Raw genomic sequence first — 23,559 nt, forward strand, 5'->3', positions numbered from 1 at the left:
TCCATCATCTTCGCCGGTGCCAGCATCAGCCGGCGAACACGGACTGACGCCCCTAGCCGACAATGCCTCATCGTCTCAACGCCTCTAGGACTGATATTTGCTAGATAAGCAACAGTTGCACTTCCAGGGCAGCCAGCGGCCAGCCAGCTACCACGTCGAATATACGTTGCTGCCGGTGAACTTCTTTCGCCTCCTCTCCTACTCGCTGCTTCCGGGAAAAGAGTTGGTTTTTTTTCTAGTTGTGTCATGCTATGAGTACATTTAGATCTTTTATAACGTAAAATCTAATCGGAGAGGCCTCTCACAATAGCGTTATCACACAACACTGAGACAGCCGTCCATCCCGCGCGTGTGGCGCGTCCATCCGGCACCACTCTACGTTAACTAATCAGCAAGGCCTACTAAGCCGTTACTCTACTAAAAATATACTACTAGTCCATCAAGCAAATAGAAAGCACCTATGCTTCAAATAAACTTATGCTAATAGACCGCTCTATTTTCCGTGCGGATTGTTTAGTTCCAAACTCCCCACCAGCAAACACAGCCAGCAGTAATACAATTTTAGTTAGCTCCAAAAATTTCAGTCAGCAGTAATACAATTTTAGTTAGCTCCAAAAATTTGATTGGTCTATACTAAGGGTCTGTTTGGCACAGCTTTAGCTCCAACTCCACCTCTCAAGCTATAGAGTACATCTAAAATGGGAGCGAAGTTAGGTTGAGCACTCTCACAAAATGAACGAGAGGTGGAGCTAAATTTAGCCTGCTCCACATCTCTACTTCAGATCCAACTCTTAGAGTGGGAGGAGTGAGAGCTTTATAACAACTCCTAGAGCTAAATGCAGCATTATTGTGCAAGTACTCAATAAGTGCTACTCCTACTTGACTTAGCTATTACATTCTTCAAGAAAAGAGAACAAATTTACAGAATTACAAGGAGAAACCATCAAAATGACATTACTTAATACTCCGACGTAACAGTGGGCACCGAAAATAAAATCATAGATCTACATGGAATTGTACTCATGAACAATAGTAGGTTCATAAATTGGTGAATACAATCTACCAATAAACGCTCTCTCTCTCTCTCTCTCTCTCTCTCTCTCTCTCTCTCTCTCTCTCTCTCTCTCTCTCTCTCTCTCTCTCTCTCTTCACTTTAGCACAAAAATAAAATCAAGAAACCAACTTATATTTATCACATTTAATGAATCAAGTAGATGTTCTATTGACTTACATAACATTTTCTATGGAAGAAGCTCCATTTAGTCAGGTCAAATTGAGTACTTTGCAATGAGCTTATCAACGTGGATGATGATATCATCAATGTGGGGACGAACTGCAGGATGAGGCTGCAGCATCCAAGTTACAAACTGGCGGAGAGAATCAGGATACGAGGGGCCAGCTTCAGTAGGCCATTTAATTTGAGCACTCTTTGTAACTGACTGTAAGCTCTCACCAGCAGCTTCATCAAGTTCATAATCAAATGGAGATTTTCCGTACCTATAAAAACAATAATAGGGTTAAATGACCTAGAACGTACAATGTAACATACAACATTCAGCAAATAAGTTAGCCTTCAAGGGGCAGGATGAAACTGTTGGTTTTACACGGTTTTATATTTGAGGGACGAAAACAAACCAAGGCAGGAATTGAGGGACGAGGAAGACCTTTTTTTTCTAAGACTCTAATGCATGGGGTACTTTCTACATAACTACCATAGTAGTATTTTTTTTTTCAGAACATAGAATATTTGATACTTGATGTTTTGATAAATTCCTTAAAATGTTTCATTTAGGCAATACAACTGTAGTGAATCCTAAAAATTCATACAGTCAATTGCTAAGTATGGAGAGATTAACTTAAATGATAAGGCCAATGGCCAGTTTTGCATAAGAAAATCTTACATCATTGCATAAAGACAGCATCCCAAAGACCATATATCTGTCCTCTCATCAATGTCAGCATGAGTTGGACACTCCCACAATTCAGGAGCTCGGTAGTGTGCAGAACAGTGCTCTGATGCCCATTCCTGCATGAATTCAATTCGGAGCCAAAATAGTAAATCCATTGCTCATTATATTTAAATATAAAACCATCAAGATTAAAGATAGCATGATATTTGCTGCAAATGATTTTCCAGTGCCTGTTAATGACTAAAAAGCTGTTGAACAGAATTTTCCATGAGTCGTTTATGCTAACTTTCCATACAATCTGTCTATCTCAACAAGCTGTAATATAAATGGAACTAAGGGTTTGTTTTGCATATTTAGATAGACAGAAAGGTACCTGTAACTGCATAGCATCTGCTTGTGATCTAATGGCTATTCTTGCAGGACGGGCACTTTCAAAATCCATCAAGATGGCAAGATGAGGTTGATCCTTCCTCTGAGTTATGAGAACATTGTCTGGTTTAACCCCATTATGAGAATAAGGTGGGTCAAAACTGTGCATATGTTTCAGTCCTGCACATAGCTGTAGGCAACACAAATCATATAAATAATAGCCCAATTCTGGCAAGAAATAGCTACCAACAGCTGATATAATTCCCAAAGGAGATTGAGACAAAATGCCATTTCAGCCATTCGTAAATTTTGCAATTCTTTATGTTATACTACATCATGGGAGAAGCTGAAGATGAAGCATTTACCTGGCGGAATATTTGGAGAATACTGATTGTTGGAAAATATTCTTTCTTTTCTAGCATATTTTTATTGATATCTTGCAAGGTTCCATCCAAATGAACTGGGAACAACAAGTAAGCCTCATGATTCTGCGACCCATCTTGCACACCCTACACCCATACAAAAAACAACTGCTTTTAATGACACATATATTTAAAGGGCAGTGGAAGGATAAGTAAGCACAAGTGTGTACTATACAGAACTTCTAATGGGAACTCCAAGAACAAATGAAGCATACATATAGAGTAGTGTGAGTCTCAGGGTTTCAATTCTCAGAAATATCAATGTTCCAGGGTTCCGCCCAGTGTGCCAATGCCGGTTGCACATAACTGGCGCACTGTGAAACTACATACCCAATTTTCGATATCCGGATAAAGGTATGCAAACTAGGTAAATAAGTATATCTCTTTACCAGTTCAAAATCATGAGTGCAGTTTATTGCATCTACTACCAATCTTGGTGTTCTTTTGTGCATGAGTGCTTAAAGAGGATTAATGGATCTCAGCTTCTGTGATTGTACACTGTAATTCACTTGCATACACATTCCCTGTACTGAGATTTTCACTTGCTAAAGAAAACTAATTTGTAATATAAATAACCACCTAAAGAAAAGCTTATCCATTGCAAGAAGAGATTGAAACTGTATCCAGATACATCTGCCCTAGAAACTACTTTTCTGAGATCCTAGCAGCAGAATAGCAACAACTGGGGCATTTATTCAGCACATTAAAGAAATTGCGATAAGCATTTGTATATAGAGTTTGATATGGATTGAACATGCCTACTTGACTGCTTTAGAATGAAAATATTAAAAAAATGAATTACTTCTTCTGGTCACAAAAACATGTCCTTGTGGGCATGCATCCAGTAAAATTTCTAAAACTTTGAGAATCAATGTCTTTAAAAATATTACGATTGAATGCATAAAAATCATGTGCATATATATGTTCAGAAAGTACTTAAATAGTATTTTAATTTTACTGGTTTCTATAGATATATCATAAAGAAAAATACTGGTGAATGTTGCAATTTAGACTTTGCAGTATATGTTCCCATGACCGGAGGGAGTGACATTTCAACTTGGTGTGCATAGAGACCAAAGGTTCGATATTACCATGTAATTATGCATAGATGATGGAAGATAAACAGTAAAACTGTAATCATCAGGAAATAGTCACTAGATTTCTTTAGCCCATCTTACCTTAACTGCAATAATAGCATTTTCAAGAAGAGGAAGTAGATTTGGATGACTGAATTGAGAGGACACTCGGATCTCCTGTCGAACTTGCTCTAAGTGCTGTTCATTCTGAATAAGAACTTTCTTCAAGGCATATGTTCCATCAGCTGAAAAATCAAAGTACAGAAATAATAAGCATAAAAAGAAAGTCAGATTACCAAGCACAACAGAGCTATCAAAACACAATGGTACATGAAAAATAAAACACATTTAGGTTAGGTTTTATTTAGGCTGTTTTGCTATTCAGGTATACTTTGGTTATTGCCTGTGATCGGTACATTGCAAACCTATTTGCTATTGATTCCTGACTTTATTATCCAGTAAATTGAGTTTGCTCCATTTATCTTTATGTGCAATTCCTATCTAGCAATCTAGGCTGCCTAGATCCATTCCTTTTTTTGGAACAAGCAGGAGATATGCGCATCATTTCATTAAGCAAGAGAGAAAAGAACAAAGGGTGGGGAATTAGAGAGAGAAAAAAAAAATACCCCCACACCAACATGTCTTACAAAAAAAAAAAAAAAAAAAGACAACCATAAACAAATACCCTAGGGCACAAGGGCCATCGACCTAGCAAACAAATTTTGGAGCTTTGAGGCTCCAGGCAAGCACCGAAGTGCTCCTTCATTAGCCACTATTTGAATAACAACAGTCGCCACACTAGGGGTTGCACCATTAAAAACACAATAGGGTTCATATGCATCCAAATCTCCCAACCAACCAAGGTAATAATTGAGTTAAAAGCTTTCTTCTCATTCTTCTGCACGAATTGGTCTTCATGAAATGGTCAGCCTCGCATGCCACAACTGATAACAATTAGGGCGGTGAAGTAGCCATTGCAAGCGCTGATCTAAGATTTATATCCTGAATGTCAACAAGTGACAGAGAAGCCTTATAACTAATTCTAATATCAAAGTAAAATGAAAAATCACAAACTAAGCCAAGCAGAGCTTAAGTTAGAAAATAAATGATTAAGCTAGAAACGGAATGTTCACCGTACCTGGTATTGACGTTTGCTGATAATCACAAAGACTTTTAAGGTAATGTCAACAAAAATTAATGCCTAGTGGGCCGGATTGTCTCCTAGCACACTGATCACCGACTGAGATTGCTAAAATGAGGAATATAAATTACTCCAATGTGACAAGGCTACCAAATTATGAAGTGAGTTACGAGACCACGTGGAAAGCGTGGTTAGCAGCTAGTCATACAATATGTCTCAGCTTTCTTGAAAAGTTAATACTAGCTTCCATCCGAAAAAGGGGGAAATTTCATATGGGCATCGACATGACTACCAGAATAAACTAAAGAGTAAATTTCACAAAACTACATGTTTTATGGTTCAAGTTGTAGAAAACCACAAACATTTTGACACTTGGCACTTAAGTACATATATTTTGGTAGTTTAGTTTCACAAAACCACACTATCGATGAATAGATTCACCCGTGAGATGACGTGGTCGTTCCATCTAGGATGAAGACGGCATCCTATTAATTTCGTGCGATGGCGGTTAATAGGATGACATGTCCTCATCCTAGATGAAATAGTCACGTCATCTCACGGGTGAATCTATTCATTGATAGTGTGGTTTTGTGAAACTACACTACCATACACTACCAAAATATATGTACTTAAGCGCCAAGTGTCAAAGTGTGTGTGGTTTTCTGCAACTTGGACTACAAAACGTGTAGTTTTGTGAAATTTACTCTAAACTAAAGAATCCTCAATAGACCACCTTAACAGAAACTGAGGCTGCGTGGATTTAACAGAAATGAGAGAACTCATGCGTTGATCTGAATAAAAAGGAAAACTCATTCTTGTGACACATAATGATCCATCCAACCAATCAAGACATTGAGCAGATCCAAATCCATTCACGCGCGATCCAACCGAACCACCCTCAGATCTGAGTTCATGTGGGTGAGAGAGGGAGTGAGGGAGGGAGGGAGAGAGAGAGAGACAAAGAGGAGACCTGAGATGTGGGATGGATCGATGCCCTTCTTCTTGGCGAGCCCAGAGGCGCCGGGCACCGCCCCACCAGTGCCGTCGGAGGCGGTGGCGGCGGCGACAACCTCCTTGACAAGGAAGACGAAGGACCCCGCTGGCCCGGCGTCACCGAGCCTGCGGACGACGCGGAAGCGGTAGTCGTTGACCCAGATGTCGCCTCCGCCGCCGCCGACGGTGTCGTAGAGCGCGTTCAGCCCGGAGAAGGAGCACCCCATCGCCGCCGCCTGGAGCTCGTCGTCAGGTTCACGACGGTGCTTTACAATCGCATTCGCTCGGCTCGGACAAGCCGCGTGGGAAGAAGACTCTTCTTCCTCGGATGGTGCTGGTGCTCGGGAAGTCGGGATGAGATCTGGTCTGGTGGTTTCGATCGGGGTGTTTGTTGGCGCTTTCATAAGCAGATCTCGCCTAAAAAGTTTAACTTGGCGTATAACGCCGCCTTGCTTACCACTACCAGAGCCACTTCGGTCAGCGCTTTGCTGCGGTGAGCAATTTATAAATTGTAGAATTTTAAAAAAAATTTGATCATATTTTGTAGAGAAGCTATTTTTGATACTATCTTAAAAAAAACTGCCTCAAGTTTTTCTTGAAGAACCTTCAAATCTAAACTTATACTCCTTCCGTACTCGTGAAGGAAGTTGTTTTGGACAGCGACACGGTCTCTAAAACACAACTTTGACTTCTTGTTTCTATAAAAATATTTATTAAAAAGTGATATATGTATATTTTTATGAAAGTATTTTTCAGGGCAAATCTATTCATATAATTTTTATATTTTTAAACTCAACAACTTGAAAGTTTTTCATGATTTATATTCCGAAGGTTTAAATTAAATATTGTCATTACGAGTACGGATGGAGTAATTATAGTATAATTCCACTATAACTATACTATAACTATAATATAACCTGCATATAGTATTAAAATAATATATGTAACTTTATATCATATATTACAGTGCAGTTATATAGCATATAGTATTAAAATAATATATGTAATTATATTGTAGTACATTACAACTGTGCTATAGTTACATTTGAAAGTTTTTTTCCCAAAAAACTTGCGACGGTTTTTTAGCAATTCCGTTTATTTTTTCCCACCATGTAACGCGCCTCCTAAAGCATGAGCAAATCATCCATTCCAGAATGGGCCAACAACTTTTACTCATTTCTCATTCATTGAATCCAACCGCTGCTCCACCTCCACGGACGGCCATCTCCCATTATACCTCGGTCATCCTCAAACATTACGCCACATGGTCATCCTTGAACAGCGTGCCGCACGATCATCCTTGATTGGCATGGCACACGGTTGTCCCCAATCGCCGCACTTTTGCCAAAACTTTTATCGTTCTCATGTGTAAAATATAAGTTTCACAGTCAATGATATCAAAATATTCCACGTATGCACAAAAGCGTCATTAAAGAGTTTCAAGCAATTTAATACGTGAACTCAAGTTATTACCATGCACATCCGCTTGTGTAAACTATAAGGTCACAATCAATGGTGTCAAAGAAAAAATCCCCATATGCGTAGAAGTGACATTAGAGGCTGCAATTCCATATGTGCACTGCAAATCAATTCCATATTCGCACCTACTCTTATGAAATATAAGTTTCACTATCAATAGTGTCAAAACATCTCCATACGGGCAAACGAGACACTATAGATTTGTTTCAAGCAATTCCATATGCATACTACAAAACATTCCCACATGCTCACCCATTTGCGCAAAATTTTACCAACAAATAGTGTCGAGAGATCCCCATAGACGCAAAATTTACATTGCAAAGGTTAGGAGGGATTTCATATGCCACTACAAATCATTCACCAAACAAAAAGGTGACAAATGAGGAGTTTCAACAGCTTCCTTATATTTCTTTTATGCACTACAAATCATTTCCACAAGCGCACGAACACAAATAAAATATAAGTTTCGCAACCAATAGTGTCAAGCAACCAATAGTGTCAAAAACCCTTAGATAGGTTTTGAAAGATCCACACGAGCACTACAAAACATTCCCACATGCGCATCCACTCGGGTAAAATATAATTTCTTCAAACGATGGTGTCAAAACATTAAAGGGTGTCAGCCTTATAGCCAAGGGATCCCTACTTGGCTAGTTAGCTTAAGTTATAAGGAAAGGCGTCGCCCTACGCAGTCAATGGGTCAACACCTTTCCAGATGGGTTTTAGCTCGATGCGTCTCGGGAAGCGTGTCTTTCACTGTTAAAAGTTACGGACACATTCTAAGCCTGAAACAGCTGGGAACTTAGGCCACAGCTTAGGACTTACTAGGCGTAGTAAGGGCATGTTTTATAGTGGAGGTAAGTGCCACATCTAATTTAAACCATGTCTCGGTACATTACTTAGTCTAACTACTGCTCTTATTTTATATTTGTGTTGTTATAATTGTGTAGGTAGCCTATCAGAGAGGTGCAATGGTGTGGGTTTAGTGTCCAAGTTATCAGTTGCTCTATATCAACTGCAGAGGTGTAGAGTAGTATTTATTAATGTAAACATGGTGCTTAGATTACTAAATATCACTATCTGGGCATATATGCTGCGGGATAGTAGAGGTAGCCCGCTGATGATGACAGCTCAGTATGAGTATTCCTCCACGTTAGTATATATTCCTAAGAAAAATTTTTTGGGAGGGTACTCCTCCGTATTTAGCCCCGGTTGGACGGTCATGACAGATTGTCGTAAGAAACTCGGCAACCCGAGGTGGTCGCTCGAAACACCGGAAGGGCACTGTTAGGGGGTATTGGCCACATTATTGTATACTAGCAAATGTAGACTAGAGTTTGAGTGTATATTAGAAGTATAGGAATTGAGTTCTTTCTATCTCTTCTTCCACTTAGTTTAGAATTATTTATTATGAAGTAATCTAAAAACTTCACTTCGTGTCACTCTACCCTTATATTAAATTAACCCCTGCTTAGACTTTGATGAAAGCAAGTAATATATATATATATATATATATATATACATATATATATATGTATATATATATGTGTATATGTATATGTGTATATGTATATGTGTATATGTATATGTATATGTGTATGTGTATATATATATATAGGGATGCGCTAAACCACACCCAGGGTGCGCTCACATCCATCCCGCACAAACTCCCCCATTACTCCCTCTCCAAAAAACATTTCTTTAAGTAAATCAATTACTATAAATGGTTTTAGTTCGATAAGTAAACAAGTTACTATCAAAAAGTTCCCCACACTATCAATTTGGTTCCTTCTTTCAGTAAATGAATTGCTCTCATGTAGTTGTCAGCTCTTCTCTTAGTAAATAAATTACTTAGGATATTAGTATTCCCAATTGTTTCGTATACCTTCTTAGTAAGTTAATTACTTAAAATTAACATATTGGTATCGCCACGAGATTCCTCTTAGTAAGTAAATTACTATTACACCGATGGTTCTCAACACAACATATTGATCTTGCCATAAAATTTCTCGTAGTAACCAACTTACTATTACACTGATGGTTCTCAACATTGTCTCTTAGTAACTAAATTACACTGATGGTTCTCAACATAACATATTAATCTTGTCACAAAATTTCTCTTAGTAACCAAGTCACTATTACATATTAGAGCAAAATCTTACTAAACTACAGTACCTCTGTTTCAGTGTTCATGCTTCTTACAATCCATTTGAAGAAAAGCCAATTGAAAGAAATATATATATACAGGAGTTAACATCAAGTCTATTTTTCACAAACAATGTCGTCGCACTTTCTCTCTCTTGCTTCATGCTATAGAAATTCCTCGTGCTGAAGATTGCAGCATCTTCTCAAATCCTCCAACCAGTACAATTTTCATATTTAGTTGGAGAATCACGAAAGGGTTAAGTATAATCAACCATAAACCTCAGCTCGGGTGCTCCTCAATCCATCCGGTGACAGAGTAGCAGCTGCCATTACCATAGCAATCAAATTCAGAGGACCAAATCAAAATTAGGAGAGCCTACAACTGCAGCCAAGTATTTGTATTTAAGCTGAATAACAGATCAAAAACATCACGAGAATGCAAATGAAAAATGGCAGAACTGCAGGGATTCTAAACAGCTGCTTTCTTCTCATCACCATCGCGCATCAAAGAACAAAACGTGCCACACTTTTAGAAAAGAACATGGATTCCAATACCAAAAAAAGGGCACCCGAAAAAAATTAGAGTGTTGTTAACTGAAAGATGTAGAAAAGGTAATTGGGATGCTTCAGGCTAAAAAGATGCAAATATCGCTGATTAATAACACACAATTTATGAACTGAACCTAGCTGCAGCCGATGTCGTCGGATTGGTGTGGATGGAAGGTGCTCGATCTGTGTCGTCGACCCCGCCGCTGCCAGCTGTGTTGAGCCACCTGTGAGGATCTGTTGGAAAAGGATCAAATCCTGCTTGCCGTATGGCAAACCATGATTAGCAAATTATTTGGCAATGGAAGCATGATTAGGTGTATCTCATTACCTTCCTACCGTATCTAATTTGGAAAACGGCCACTACAGCCGTACATGCATGGGACACAAACCGATGACATCTAAGAGCATCAAAGAAATTAGTCTCTCTTGGGGTCTAATCATTCAACTTGTGTCTGCATCCTGTTCTGGAAGCAATAGAAAACAGAAGACTGCAAGTTATTTTGGGAATCGTATGCTCTGCTATGCTGCATGCCACAGAGATTGAACAAAAAATACAGAGGATGATGCTATGTTTGCCTCACCTCGGTGGGGAACTGTGGAAGGTAGATGCCGGATCTGGCTCATCTCGATAGCGGCACCGATTCTACCATGGCTAGCAGAAGCCGACATGGGAGGAAACTCGCGGGAGAGGGGAAGTTGAAGATCGGCGACGGCACTCCACCTGACTCCATCGACAAATCCACCAGATCCACTGACTCCTCACCGCTGCCGCTAGCGAGAACAGATCCAGGACGCCGCTGCCTCCTTCCTGTAGCCCGCCATCACCACCGCACACTGGCCAGCCGTTCCCAGATCCACAAAAATCGGATACAAGGCTGGTGCAAAAAAAATAGAAATAACCGTAAGAGATGGTAAAACCAGTATATATACATGCCAGGTGTTTTCTAGCAGTAAACAAATTACTCCAGAGATAAAAATGGTGGGGTGGGGGGTAGCGACCCGGGATGGGGGTGGGGGGTGGGCCGGTGGGGTGAGGAGGGTAGGGGGTGGGTTGTGTTCTAATACAACGCACCCCAGGTGTGTGTATATATATATATACAAACGTATTAAACGGCACCTGATACAGTGACTAGATCCACCCACTCCACCCACTTTGATTATGATAGTCAATTTTTGACTACTACACGTCCTCAGTCCCACGTACTGCGCAACCCCCCTTCCCCCCACACCACCAATGTATATCCCCACAACACCACATATATTGATTCACAAGTTAAATTTTTACTACTATATAGCTCACCATATATATTCATGTTTAGTCAGCTAAATTTTAACTATGTGTGATTCAACAACTATAATAAACGTCACGTAGTCACGTGTATCTTTTTTCAAATTTTTTAGGAATCACTTTTTTTTACTCACATTGAAACAAATCAGTTATTTTTTAACTGCCATCGAAGATAGTCTTTTTTTTTCACTCCAACTCATCCAGGACACTGAGTTATTTTTAAACTACTAGTGAGCGTGCACGTGCAAGGCACGTCGACATATATCGACCATATACATCCATTGCCTAAATCAATCATGAGGGTTAGTATATGGCAGTGTTCACCTAGTCGCTGGTTGGGCGGTTACCCACTGACTAGTGACTAGGCTGACTAGCCGGCGACTAGGCGGATTAGGCGTTTTTTCTAAATTTTCTACAAAAATATACATTATGGACCAAAAATACCAATGTATGATATGTTTTGCACATGATTTAGGACCATCAATTTGAATTTAGACATCAATACATCAATCAAACCTCTCAAACATCACCATTGAGTACATACATCAACATCAAAATTCACACAGTCACATACATAAAGATCTAGGGGCTGGAGGAGTTGGAACAGAGGGGTCGCCCATACAAATTTACCTGAAATAGATCAGTTGTCACAAAGAACGGCGGCGTAGCAGGTAGCAGCAACACCGATGGATGGAGAAGCAGGACAGCTACAGAGTGCCATTGCCCAGGCCTAGCAGTTGCACGACAGCCACTGCTTCAATCAACACCACCGTCGCATGGAGCTTCCATCTTAGACGAGGAGAGGCTAAGAGGGAACGACGAAGAGGAGAGGGAGCAAGAGTAGAGCAGCCGGAGAAGGGGAAAATCGCGGCAGCGGCGCTATCGCTTCAAGTCGAGAGGGGAAGAGAAAGCGGCGCAATAGGAAGATGCGCAGGCAGCCAGGTAACCCGTAACCCTAATCCCCTTCCGTTCTATATGTAGCTGGGCCCCCACGTCCTTTTTTTTGCCGCGCTTCCTTCTTTTTCGTCCCCTGCATCGCGCCCAAAAATTTGGTCGCCGCCCATCGCCAAGTCGCCGCCTAATCTCTCGCGCACGCTATCGAAAACGCCTAATTTTGTTCCGCCTAATTCGCCTAGGACCGACTAGGACCGATTAATCGGGAAAACAACTAATTTGCTGACTAGGGTGTAATCTGGTCGTGTTGCCGCCGCGTAGCGATTAGTCACCGCCTAATCGGATTAGGCGGCCGTCCAAGCGAACACTAGTATGTGGTAACATAAATCATAAAAAAAAACCATGTTCTGGTGATGTAATTTTATTGAAATAAAATCATTCCCGAAGATGTTGATAGTAAGTCCTATATCAATCCTCATTGGTTATCTTTTCACATGTTGGCGAGCTTACAATATCAATTTGAGATTATGTATGTACTTATAGATTTCTTGTTTGATCAAATTTATTTTGAATTTGTAAAAATAAACCCCCTACGCCCTTGCCTTTCTCTGTCATTTTTCTTTCGTACACTGACATTTTCCCTTTGCATGTCTGAAACAGCAACAAACAGACTAAGCATGTCAACGGGTGTAAGTTATTTTCAAGATGAGCCGACGAAATAAAAATTTTGATATTATATCTACTACAGTAGTATAGTATGATCTCACACAAAAATAAAGCAAAAACAAGGATGGATACTGCATTAAAGGCTCTAAAGATTTAAAACTAAAATGCACATACACATCAACAAATATCTACAGTTGTAAAAGCATTTTAACTTGATCATTGACCAATGTTAAAACATTGAAGAGCACGTGCAAGGCACGATTTTTTTAACATATATTATAGGAGAGAACAAAATATAGAGTAAATTTCACTCTCAATCATTTTCATTACCATTGTTTCGTTTTGAACCACCCTTTAATTAACGTTTTTGCTTTGGACTGGGTAATCTTGCATTTGTTCCACTTTTGATTACCCGACTCTCTTTTCAAGTATATGAAAGATTTTGAGTGCGTCAGCTCCTATTTATCAATGAACTCCCACAACTATATATAGACCAATTCTTTTGACATATGACAAGTTGGATTAGGTGGTTAAAAAAGTTGAGGGAAGTCTAAAATGCCACAAAGGTAAAATTGGTTAAAGGGTAGTTTAAAGCGAAACATCGATAATAAAAGGTTGTCCAAAGAGAAATTTACTCGATAGGAATATAGCATCACATTTAAAAATTAGAAAGTATTAAACTTTTCTAAACATCGCTTGCTCTTCATCTATTGAATTGATAAAGGTATTAGTTCTTGCATACAGCAAGAACCAAAACAAAATACAAAAAATCATTTCGTCTAGCCTTTTCAAAAGATTAACCACTTTCCTAAATATCGGTTGCTCTTCATCTATAAGAATTGATAGAGGTGTTAATTTTGCATACAGAATTAACCAAAATAAAATGTAAAATTTCCTTTCATCAAGAAAAACAGCTTTAGCCTTTAGATAATGGATAACAACATTTGCTATACTTTTTCCATATAGCTGAATGGTTGTGTTTTGCCACCGATAAATAAGTACATTCATACAGGGTCATCGTCAGCACGCTATATGTTTGCTCCAAGCCTCCAAATCATCAGCTCCGCCACCAGACGTCTTGACCAAGCTCTAGCACCCCTGATGTTACTTAGCAGCAACACCTGTATTTCTGCTGGTATGTGCCAAGAAATGACTTATACCATGGCATGACTAATTATCAAACACACAGTTGGCAAAAGCATGTAGACCTGCACAATTGTCTTGTCGGTTTTCTCTTCAGGGTTGAGCAACACATAATTGGACGTCATCATGATGTATATATGGAGCAAGGGGTCGAGTATTCTCCAAGAAAAAAAAAGCAAAATTATGTATCTTATCATTTATGACTACACAAATGCCCACTATGAAATATTATGAGAAATACCAAACAATAACGGGTAACTAAGAATGCTGTTAATAAGCTTAAACATGAATTTTACCTCAAGGTTCCAATATACACTGTAGGAATAGCTCTTAAAAACAGTGTACCTAACAGTGAAATGCCATGGTGAACCATGATAAGATTTTAGCAAAATATTCAGTTATTGTCTACAATGTCAACCTGCATTTACAGCAAACTGCATTACAAACAACATAAGTAAGCCATTATATTTAGATGCCTAATAGAATTACACAGATACTTTTTTATATCACGGTTTCTCTTATTGTTATATACCAGAAACAATTTACAAACCTAATTTGCAGTTTTATTAAGCAAGGGAAGAAAAAGAGATTTGATACTTGCATGCATTACATAAAATTTTGACCATGGACCACATAAAGTATTCGAGACCAAGGAACAATCAGTTTTAGTTTACACATGCAGAGCTTTAAATCACAACATACAGTGCAAAATAGAGTAAATATGAGATAATAATAAGGATTCAAACAGTAATAGGAGTGCACCTCGACCATGCATTTCATCAACCAGTTGGTGTGCTCGACCATGCATTTCATCAACCAGTTGGTGTGCTGGATGTAATTTCTTCTCTTGTTTGTTTTTAAATCCGTAATCATTAATTTGACATGTAAATGGTCATGAACTGCAGCTGAATCAGGTTTCTGAGTATGTTGCTATTTAAGATGTAAGAAAGTCTGCCATGAACAATAAGAAATTTCAGCATCGTTATCACAATATGACATTATAGTTATCATCAGCAGGAATTTTTCTGTTATTATCATCTAAATTTTGCATCCAAAATGGTTGGACTGTATAGTTATTTTTTCGGCTCACAAGCAATGAGAAAATATTTTCAGCCATCTGGGTTCTCATTTCACCTAGAAATATAGAAGGCCACATTTCTGGGCCCTCACCTCGCTATTGATCCCCAGGATGAGCGGTACCCTTTATATTTAGTCTAAATCAATACTAATTATCTCACCTAAATAAAACCCAAAGCATGTGTTGGCACCAATTGTTCGTAATTTACTTGCCAAATTTCGTAAATCCTAAAAACAAAGTGATCAAGATATACCAGTAACCACATGATTTGTAGGCAGCAACATGGTCTCTTCATTTTATAAAAGAGTGTACGCTATAAAACTTATGTGCGTTGCTCACGTATGAACCCAACAAATTCATTGTACACTAATCTTGTAATTCAGGTTCAGATGAAAGATCAAAATAGCATCAATGTGAATACCAGGTATAGCTAACACCAACAAAAGGCTTTCTCTACTGTTCCAATTTCTTATCCTGCAAAATTATAAGAAACTGCAGTACTTAGAACCAAACACAGCCTGCATTCAGAAAAAAAAAACTACAGAAATTTACGAAGCTAACTTAAAGTAATTAATGTAAATCTTCATTGGTCATTAGAACATCATATTTTCAAAGAGGAAAGACCATGCTCACAGCGATTATATATAAATAAAAACATTAGTAATTGTTGCAGCCCACTAATTTTAGGAGGATTTACCTCGGCACGTTTAGAAGAAGGATCGATGTAGACCATTTGCAGGATTTACGCAAATACAGTTAGAACTTAGAAGGATGCAGATCAATATTGACTAATGGAATAACAATCTTATAAATCCATTAGGCATAAACACAATGCCCCCTCCAGCCGCTGCATCCTGAAAAGTGTCTCCCCACTGCAATTAGCACTTTTCAAAAGGCCACTCCGTGCACAGCGCCCAGTCCTCACCTTTGGCAGGGAAGGACCGTGGATTTGTACCTTTAGAGGGAGACTTGCATCGCAATGATGACGGAGATCGTGACCGGCGGAGTAGACTGCGTCATGGCGGCGAATCGGTGGGGACGACAAGACCTGCGCAGGGGAGGGAGATTGTAGAAATAAGATGAAAAAGATTGCCTAAACACATGGATTTACAGGTATGAAATCAAGAACCCACGGATCAAAACTACCTCCTTTTCACCAGCCCCCATCCACATGCTAGGTTGCAGTTATACAACATCTGAACTAAATCCACCAGAAATTCAGACTACCGACATAGCTAAATCACAACTTCGATCGCTAAAATCCCATGAAAAAGCTGGATTCTCCACACTGCGTCTCCCCCATCATCCATCATACAACTACAGCAATCTGAAGCCACATAAAGCAGGGATGCAACATGAAGAAAGCCAAAAAAGCTTAAAGCTATTTTACAATTTTTTTTTCCGGCTAGAAGACACACATGACACATCACATGCCATGAGAACGTACTCATGATGCAGTAGCCCCTGAATTCGCAACTTATTCAAATGATTTTCTTCAGGTCAACCCGTAAAACTAAACAAGGCGACGACTGACGACAGCTAATCAGACCAAAGCACCCGAACCAGCTGACGAAAATCTCAAGAAAAGTTCCTCCTCTTCTTTTCACACCCTGAGCTTTTCAACCCTTAACCCATCACCCCACGCAAAAATCTCTCCCGTGAAACCGAATCTACAACAAACCGAAGCAGAGAAAGCCAAGATTACCTCCTCGACAGGAGCCCCAGAGGGATCAGATCAGAACCTGTTGATGTGAAAACACGAGGCCTGGGAGATTTTCTTAACTCCAGTGCATGTCCAAAACTTGCGTTTGGGTGCGTGAGCGTGCCAGTTGATTTGATCCTACAATCAACAAGAAACAAGTATGAAGAAACGTGGTTAAATCCAAAAACAATAGCCGATCAGCTAGATGCCGATGACATATCATTTATCTGTGAGCCGATGTCATATGTGAGTCGATCGGCAATCATTAAGAGTAAGAAAGAACTAAATCTACTCGATCGGCTGTAGATATTAACAATATATAATCCTTATATCGATATATACTTAAATCAAGTGATTGGGATCACTACTAGAAAAAGCATTTTTCTTGACGTGGGGATCCTTTTTTCGCAGTTGGATATGATCCTTGAAGCCAAATGACCGCCTACAAAAATATAAATCGGGGTGAAGTTCGATGTCCGCCTGCGAAAATCTGCGAAAATCATTTTCGTAGGCGGACCACTTAAGCGACGCCTGCGAAAATAGAGATTTTCGCAGGCGCACCTTATACGGTCCGCCTGCAAAAATCATACCTACCAAAAAAAAAATTCATCCATATCCTATCCTCAACCATCCTTATCCTCTCCTCCACCACTTATTCCCTCCCCCTCCTCTCTCTCTCTCTCTCACTCAGACACTTAGAAAAATCCTCCCTCAGCGCCTCCGCCGGCTCCCTCCTTGCCCTATCCGCTGGCCGAGATGACGAGCGACGATGACGGATCTCCTCCGCGCGCCGCCGGCTTCCCTCCTCGCCGCATGCGCTAGCTGCTTCCCCTCCTCGCCCGCTCCGCCGCTGGCCGCGACGAGCCACGACGAGCGACGACGGCTCTCCTCCGCGCGCCACCGGCTTCCTTCCTTGCCGCCTCCACCGGCCGCGACGACGACGGATCTCCTCCGCGCGCCGCCGGCTTCCCCTCCTCGCCCCCTCCGCCGCCGGCCACGACGAGCGACGACGGTTCTCCTCCGCGCGCCACCGGTTTCCCTCCTCGCCGCCTCCGCCGGCCGCGACGACGACGGATCTCCTCCGCGCGCCGCCGGCTTCCCCTCCTCGCTCCCTCCGCCACCGGCCACGACGAGCGACGACGGCTCTCCTCCGCGCGCCACCGGTTTCCTTCCTCGCCGCCTCCGCCGGCCACGACGACGACGGATCTCCTCCGCACGCCGCCGGCTTCCCCTCCTCGCCCCCTCCACCGCCAGCCACGACGAGCCACGACGAGCGATGACGGCTCTCCTCCGCGCGCCACCGGCTTCCCTCCTCGCCCCCTCCGCCGTCGGCGATGATGACGGCTCGCCTCCTCCGCCGCCGTCTTCCCTCCTCGCCGCCTCCGCCGGCCGCTTCCCCTCCTCGCCCCTTTCGCCGCCGGCGACGACGATGGCTCGCCTTCTCCGCCGCCGGCCACGACGGGTGACGACGACGGCTCACATCCGGCCGCCGGCTCTCCTCGTTGACGCGACGACGACGCCGACGCCGACGCAGCGGCTCGGCTCGACGTGGGGGCAGTAGACGGAGGAGAGCCGTGGCCGGAAGGTGAGGCCGGCGGCGGGCGCCGTGGTTTTTTTTATTCTTTTTAGATGATTTTCGTAGGTGGGCCACGGGCCCGACTGCGAAAATGGTGTATTTTCGCAGGCGAGATAGTAGCGGTGGTCCTTCCCCTCGCCTGCGAAAATTGATTTGGGCCGTTTGGAAAAATCTTGTTTCTAGTAGTGGATAGATCGGTCGTCATGCCGAGACAGTATAAATCAGTTAGATCGAAATATATACTAATAATGAAACTATATATATGTTTATAGCATAGCCGATCAGATAGATCTAGCATGTATCGGCTATTACTCTGATACCACTCTATATTAAGATATTAAAGCAAGTAGAATATATCAAACAAAAAGCCTAACATACTTAAATGCAACAAGATCTTAACATAAAGGGCAGATTTAGCATATCAATTAAGCACATAAAATATAAAGCTAAATCAGGTAAGATCGGCTGAAACACCGATACTACCCTAATCGGCAACCAAAGACAGGCTAGAGATTAAGATTCTAATCACGACTCATAAGATCAAACTCAACTGATGTAGCTATAAGTATAAAAAGAAGGACAATATCTAGACAATCAAGTCATCGGATGTTTCATAGAGTGGTGGATATCCTATATAATCTAAGTCAACATCGATATTTAACCTAATCGGCTGTCTTCTACTGGCAGATGTTAGCCGATTGTAGGTTAGATAGCGATATTGCCAGAGATTATATAAGATATATGATAACTCGACGAATTACATAAACAAGATTAGAGGGTCATGAAGATGGAAGCACAAATCCCGAGAACGCAAGCCGCCATAACAAGTTTTACCTCTTGTTGAAGATCGGAACCGATGCAGCTCAACCCGAAAGCAATAACTCGTCGAAATAAAACGAAAGTAAAAAGGGTGGCGATGCGCCGAGATTGTATTGAACGTGTGTTAGTTTGATTACATGGGGCTCGGGTCTATTTATACCCGAGAATTACAAAATATGTCCATATCGGACACGACTCTTATCTCTAACAAACTCTAAGATACCATAAGTCTTTGCGGCAGACTTTTGCCCAAACATATCTCTAAAGAAATTCCATAAAATATCCTAATTAATAGATACAATTGCCTTCTCAGGACTCTATCCATGCGTGGCAATCATCATGAAGCACGTCAACCTAACCCGATACCATATGCCGTGTCATATTGTCGGATTCGGCTCAATCGGCTAACCCTATCCGACTCGAACCTTGCCGATCTTAGTCGTAGCCAATTCGGATTTCAGCCGATCATCACTCTGTTTCCGGGACAATCTCTATCTCGAACTCCGTCTCGATTCCTCCTTCACGTCCGATCCTTGGATTACCAAATTTGGTCGTTAACACATGCCCCCCAAGTCCGGAATATTGGATAATGTTTCGGATTTGCCATACGTGGACTCCAAGAGAATATCGCACTTACCATTTTCCGACCGTTATTCTAGCGCTTTAAATACTAACCGTTGTCCCCGAGAAATCTCACACCGTTTCCTCCGCTTTCACCACTAAAGCAAACTCCGTCCTCTCTCTCCGGTGATCCCCTCGGTGCGCAAAGCGATTCCTAGACGATTTCCTCTCCGGCCAACTTTTCGCCCGTAGCGATGTCGACATCCGCTAGTCCATCCGCCGCATCTTCAGCCGAGTACGCGCAGGTAAGTTTCCATCGGCTAGATCCTTCTCCTTTCACATCAGGTTAATTTTCCCTTTCCTTATCTTATTTTCTTCTCTGTTCTTTTGGATTCGTAGCACCTTTCCAATCTGATCGCAGTTCCGAGTTTGTCGCATGAAAACCACTACTTTCTTGGTCCAATCGGCAATCCCGATCCCACTGAGTTCATCATTGGTGAAACCAATAGGATCCCTTTCAGATTAGCCAACCCAAATCTAGGTCACTGGAAGAATACCTTCAAATCCTGGCCATCCCTCAAGAAAACTTCACCTGAGAAAAACTGGACCACATGGTACAAGCGTGTATCGGCTAGCAAGCAAACACATTGGGATGAGATTGGAATCGGCCAAGCACTTGCCCTCACTATAGCAAATTCGGCTAAGGATGAACCCCTAATAGCTGCCGCCACCTATTTTTGGTCCAATACCATCAACGCCTTTTTGTTCAACCAAGGGCCGATGACACCAACCCTAATAGATATTACCATGATCACTGTGATGTGACCATGGCTACTATGGATATGACCATTGCTCACATCATGAATCAACAAGAAGACATCAAGATCAAGTCCTCCATGTGCTGCAATCTGATTCGGCCACGTGTTACATTGCTGACTTCAAACGGCCGCCAAATCTACATACGTGCTCCGTTTTGGGCCCGTGAGTACTTGATGGAAAGCTCTCGAAGTCCTCCTTCCAACGGATCCAGCCTCATCTCGGAAATCTATCTCATTTGGCCGCAATCACAAAAGCAAGGTGCTGCGTCTCCTGTATTGGGCCAATGGGCTTGTAACTTTGTTTGGGACCCTGGCCCATGTGGGGCCCATGTGGGGTGCGCCCCAATCTGGTGGAGCACGACCCTTGGACCCTCTTGGTCGTCCTCCCACCTCTATAAATAGTTAGGTACCCCTTCAGGGTTTCTTGGGTTTTGTTAGATTAAAGTTTAGCCATTGCTACTTGCTTGCAGCGCGCGTGTCGGCTAGACCGTCCGTCTGCTTGTTCTTTGGAACCCCAACTTATCATTCGTATTTAACTCCTATTTGCAATTCAGATTGTTTTTATCTTGTTCTTGCTTGTTTCTTCGATTTGCTTGCAGGAATAGGGTTGATTTGCACCGGCAAGATCAGCAACCCACGGAGAGGTGTATCGATCGCTAAGGCGCAACACAACGTCTCGTACGGTTGTAGTCGGATCGTCAACGTTTCTCCCAAATCGTAGTTATCACAACTCACCGAAAGATCGGGCCAACAACAGCCTTGAGTGTCGAAACAGATCTCGAAACCGACACCCAAAATTAAAATTATACAAAAAATGGAATGCTGAATTTATGCCGGTTCCGTTTTTCCAAACAGATCTCGAAACCGACACCAAACAAAAATTCGCCAAGGTGTTTGACACAACTCGGAACGGTGGAAGAGAGGGAGGGAGTCGGACTCGGCCAAAGGGGCGAGTGGGACTCGGCCAGGAGGTGGAGTGGATGGCAGCCGAATTTGGTGTATGGGATAAAAAGGAAACTGATTTTTAACCAATCCAATCTACTATATCTTTCCAAAACAAACTTGACTACTTCCAAAATCAGATATGGTAATTCACCTTCCTCCTCTCGTGCACGACACAGGCACGGCCAAAACAAACACACACAAGGATCGGCAAACTCTAGATGCAACTCAAGAACTCCAAAACTAACCGATAGAAACTTCTGAAAACTACAAAAATAGAACCGTGGCAGCGAGCCGATTCCGTTTTCGTAGGTCCCGACAACAACAGAGACACGGTGGCAGCGACGACTGTGGTACAAAACGTGACCAGAACTCGAAACTCTAAACGAACTAGACGCTAAGACCAGCAACTCGACGTGACGATGCAACACAAAATTCAACAAAGCAAAAACTGAAAAGAACAATGCAATGGCACAATATGGCTAGGTAAATGATACGAATTTTTTTGTATGGCTATTTTCTGGTTATAGGAAGATAAAAACTCACCGAGCAACGAAAGCTCTGATACCACCTGATGAACCCTGAGTTCCTTTCGACACTCAAGGCTGTTGTTGGCCCGATCTTTCGGTGAGTTGTGATAACTACGATTTGGGAGAAACGTTGACGATCCGACTACAACCGTACGAGACGTTGTGTTGCGCCTTAGCGATCGATACACATCTCCGTGGGTTGTTGATCTTGCCGGTGCAAATCAACCTTATTCCTGCAAGCAAATCGAAGAAACAAGCAAGAACAAGATAAAAGCAATCTGATATTGCAAATAGGAATTTAATACAAATGATAAGTTGGGGTTCCGAAGAACAAGCAGACGGACGGTCTAGCCGACACGCGCGCTGCAAGCAAGTAGCAATGGCTAAACTTTAATCTAACAAAACCCAAGAAACCCTGAAGGGGTACCTAACTATTTATAGAGGTGGGAGGACGACCAAGAGGGTCCAAGGGTCGTGCTCCACCAGATTGGGGCGCACCCCACATGGGCCCCACATGGGCCAGGGTCCCAAACAAAGTTACAAGCCCATTGGCCCAATACAGGAGACGCAGCACCTTGCTTTTGTGATTGCGGCCAAACGAGATAGATTTCCGAGATGAGGCTGGATCCGTTGGAAGGAGGACTTCGAGAGCTTTCCATCAAGTACTCACGGGCCCAAAACGGAGCACGTATGTAGATTTGGCGGCCGTTTGAAGTCAGCAATGTAACACGTGGCCGAATCAGATTGCAGCACATGGAGGACTTGATCTTGATGTCTTCTTGTTGATTCATGATGTGAGCAATGGTCGTATCCATAGTAGCCATGGTCACATCACACTGGTCTGGATGTGACCTCATCGGCTAACCCTATGAGTCTGAACACCAAAAATCAGTATGACTTTAGGACCAAGAGCATAGGCGGTTGGTTTGGTTACGTGGCAGCATATATGGGCCAAGGATCTATCACTCCTCGAGAGCATGTGGCCTTTTTGCTCATGTGGCTAGAAAAGTTCCTTTTCTGTGCATCCAGTTGTGGTCCTACCACCAAATGGCAGTTTGTAGCCGAGGCTCTAGAATTAAAAAGACAATTTCCTCTAGGCAAGATCCTCCTCGGCTACTTATACCAAATGCTGAACAATGCATCGGCCAAGATAGCCGTCGGCTCAGTAGTTGGAGCAGGTGGACCATGGTGGCTATTGCAGACTTGGCTGAATCTGGTAGTCATGAAAGCTGTCAATCGGCCATCCGTGACAGAAGCCGAATTCCCAAGACTGGAGCCGATTGTAGAAGATGATGGAGAAGAACGCACCCATCATAGATGCATGTCATATGGAGAATATGCATCCACACCAGCCGATGCTGGAGCAAAATTATCGACTGAACTGCTCAAGGATTGGTTCTGCAGCTTTTATGAGGGCTTTCAGAAAGATGCTTGAGTTTGGTTTCCTTATGAGGATCT

The 23,559-nt window shown here is 42.0% G+C and overlaps 2 protein-coding genes and 1 long non-coding RNA gene across 6 annotated transcripts; 1 reads left to right on the forward strand and 2 right to left on the reverse strand.

Moving 5' to 3' along the window:
* Positions 1-991: 991 nt before the first annotated feature.
* On the reverse strand, positions 992-6,304 carry LOC4346472 (uncharacterized). Its single transcript, XM_015756623.3, has 6 exons — positions 5,889-6,304; positions 3,880-4,022; positions 2,645-2,788; positions 2,284-2,469; positions 1,902-2,026; positions 992-1,497 (listed from the first exon to the last, which is right to left on the reverse strand). Exons 1-6 carry the CDS (start codon positions 6,136-6,138, stop codon positions 1,269-1,271), a joined length of 1,077 nt encoding a protein of 358 aa, XP_015612109.2. The 5' UTR covers positions 6,139-6,304; the 3' UTR covers positions 992-1,268.
* Positions 6,305-9,362: 3,058 nt separating this feature from the next.
* On the reverse strand, positions 9,363-11,136 carry LOC9269249 (uncharacterized). Of its 4 annotated transcripts, none has more exons than XR_003238758.2 (5): positions 11,048-11,136; positions 10,666-10,959; positions 10,413-10,548; positions 10,219-10,318; positions 9,363-9,858 (listed from the first exon to the last, which is right to left on the reverse strand). It is a non-coding gene; the product is annotated as an uncharacterized lncRNA (long non-coding RNA). The 4 variants fall into 4 exon arrangements; XR_010735140.1 differs by having other exon boundaries at positions 10,219-10,339; positions 11,084-11,133; XR_001540047.3 differs by lacking the exon at positions 11,048-11,136 and having other exon boundaries at positions 10,666-10,981.
* A 6,488-nt stretch (positions 11,137-17,624) lies between these two features.
* On the forward strand, positions 17,625-18,416 carry LOC136351851 (actin-binding protein wsp1-like). The gene has a single exon (XM_066304273.1). The coding sequence runs from the start codon at positions 17,625-17,627 to the stop codon at positions 18,414-18,416; it is 792 nt and encodes a 263-aa protein (XP_066160370.1).
* The last annotated feature ends 5,143 nt before the right edge of the window (positions 18,417-23,559 follow it).

Source organism: Oryza sativa, chromosome 9 (genome assembly GCF_034140825.1).
Source record: "Oryza sativa Japonica Group chromosome 9, ASM3414082v1".
Lineage (NCBI taxonomy): Eukaryota > Viridiplantae > Streptophyta > Magnoliopsida > Poales > Poaceae > Oryza > Oryza sativa.

Coding starts and splice junctions, on each gene's coding strand:
- LOC4346472 (XM_015756623.3), bottom strand. CDS start 6,138: ATGGGGTGCTCCTTCTCCGGGCTGAACGCGCTCTACGACACCGTCGGC. Junction 2,789..3,879: donor ATGCTATTATTGCAGTTAAG/GTAAGATGGGCT, acceptor GTATGGGTGTAG/GGTGTGCAAGATGGGTCGCA. Junction 1,498..1,901: donor TGCTGTCTTTATGCAATGAT/GTAAGATTTTCT, acceptor TTGTTTTTATAG/GTACGGAAAATCTCCATTTG.
- LOC136351851 (XM_066304273.1), top strand. CDS start 17,625: ATGACGGATCTCCTCCGCGCGCCGCCGGCTTCCCTCCTCGCCGCATGC.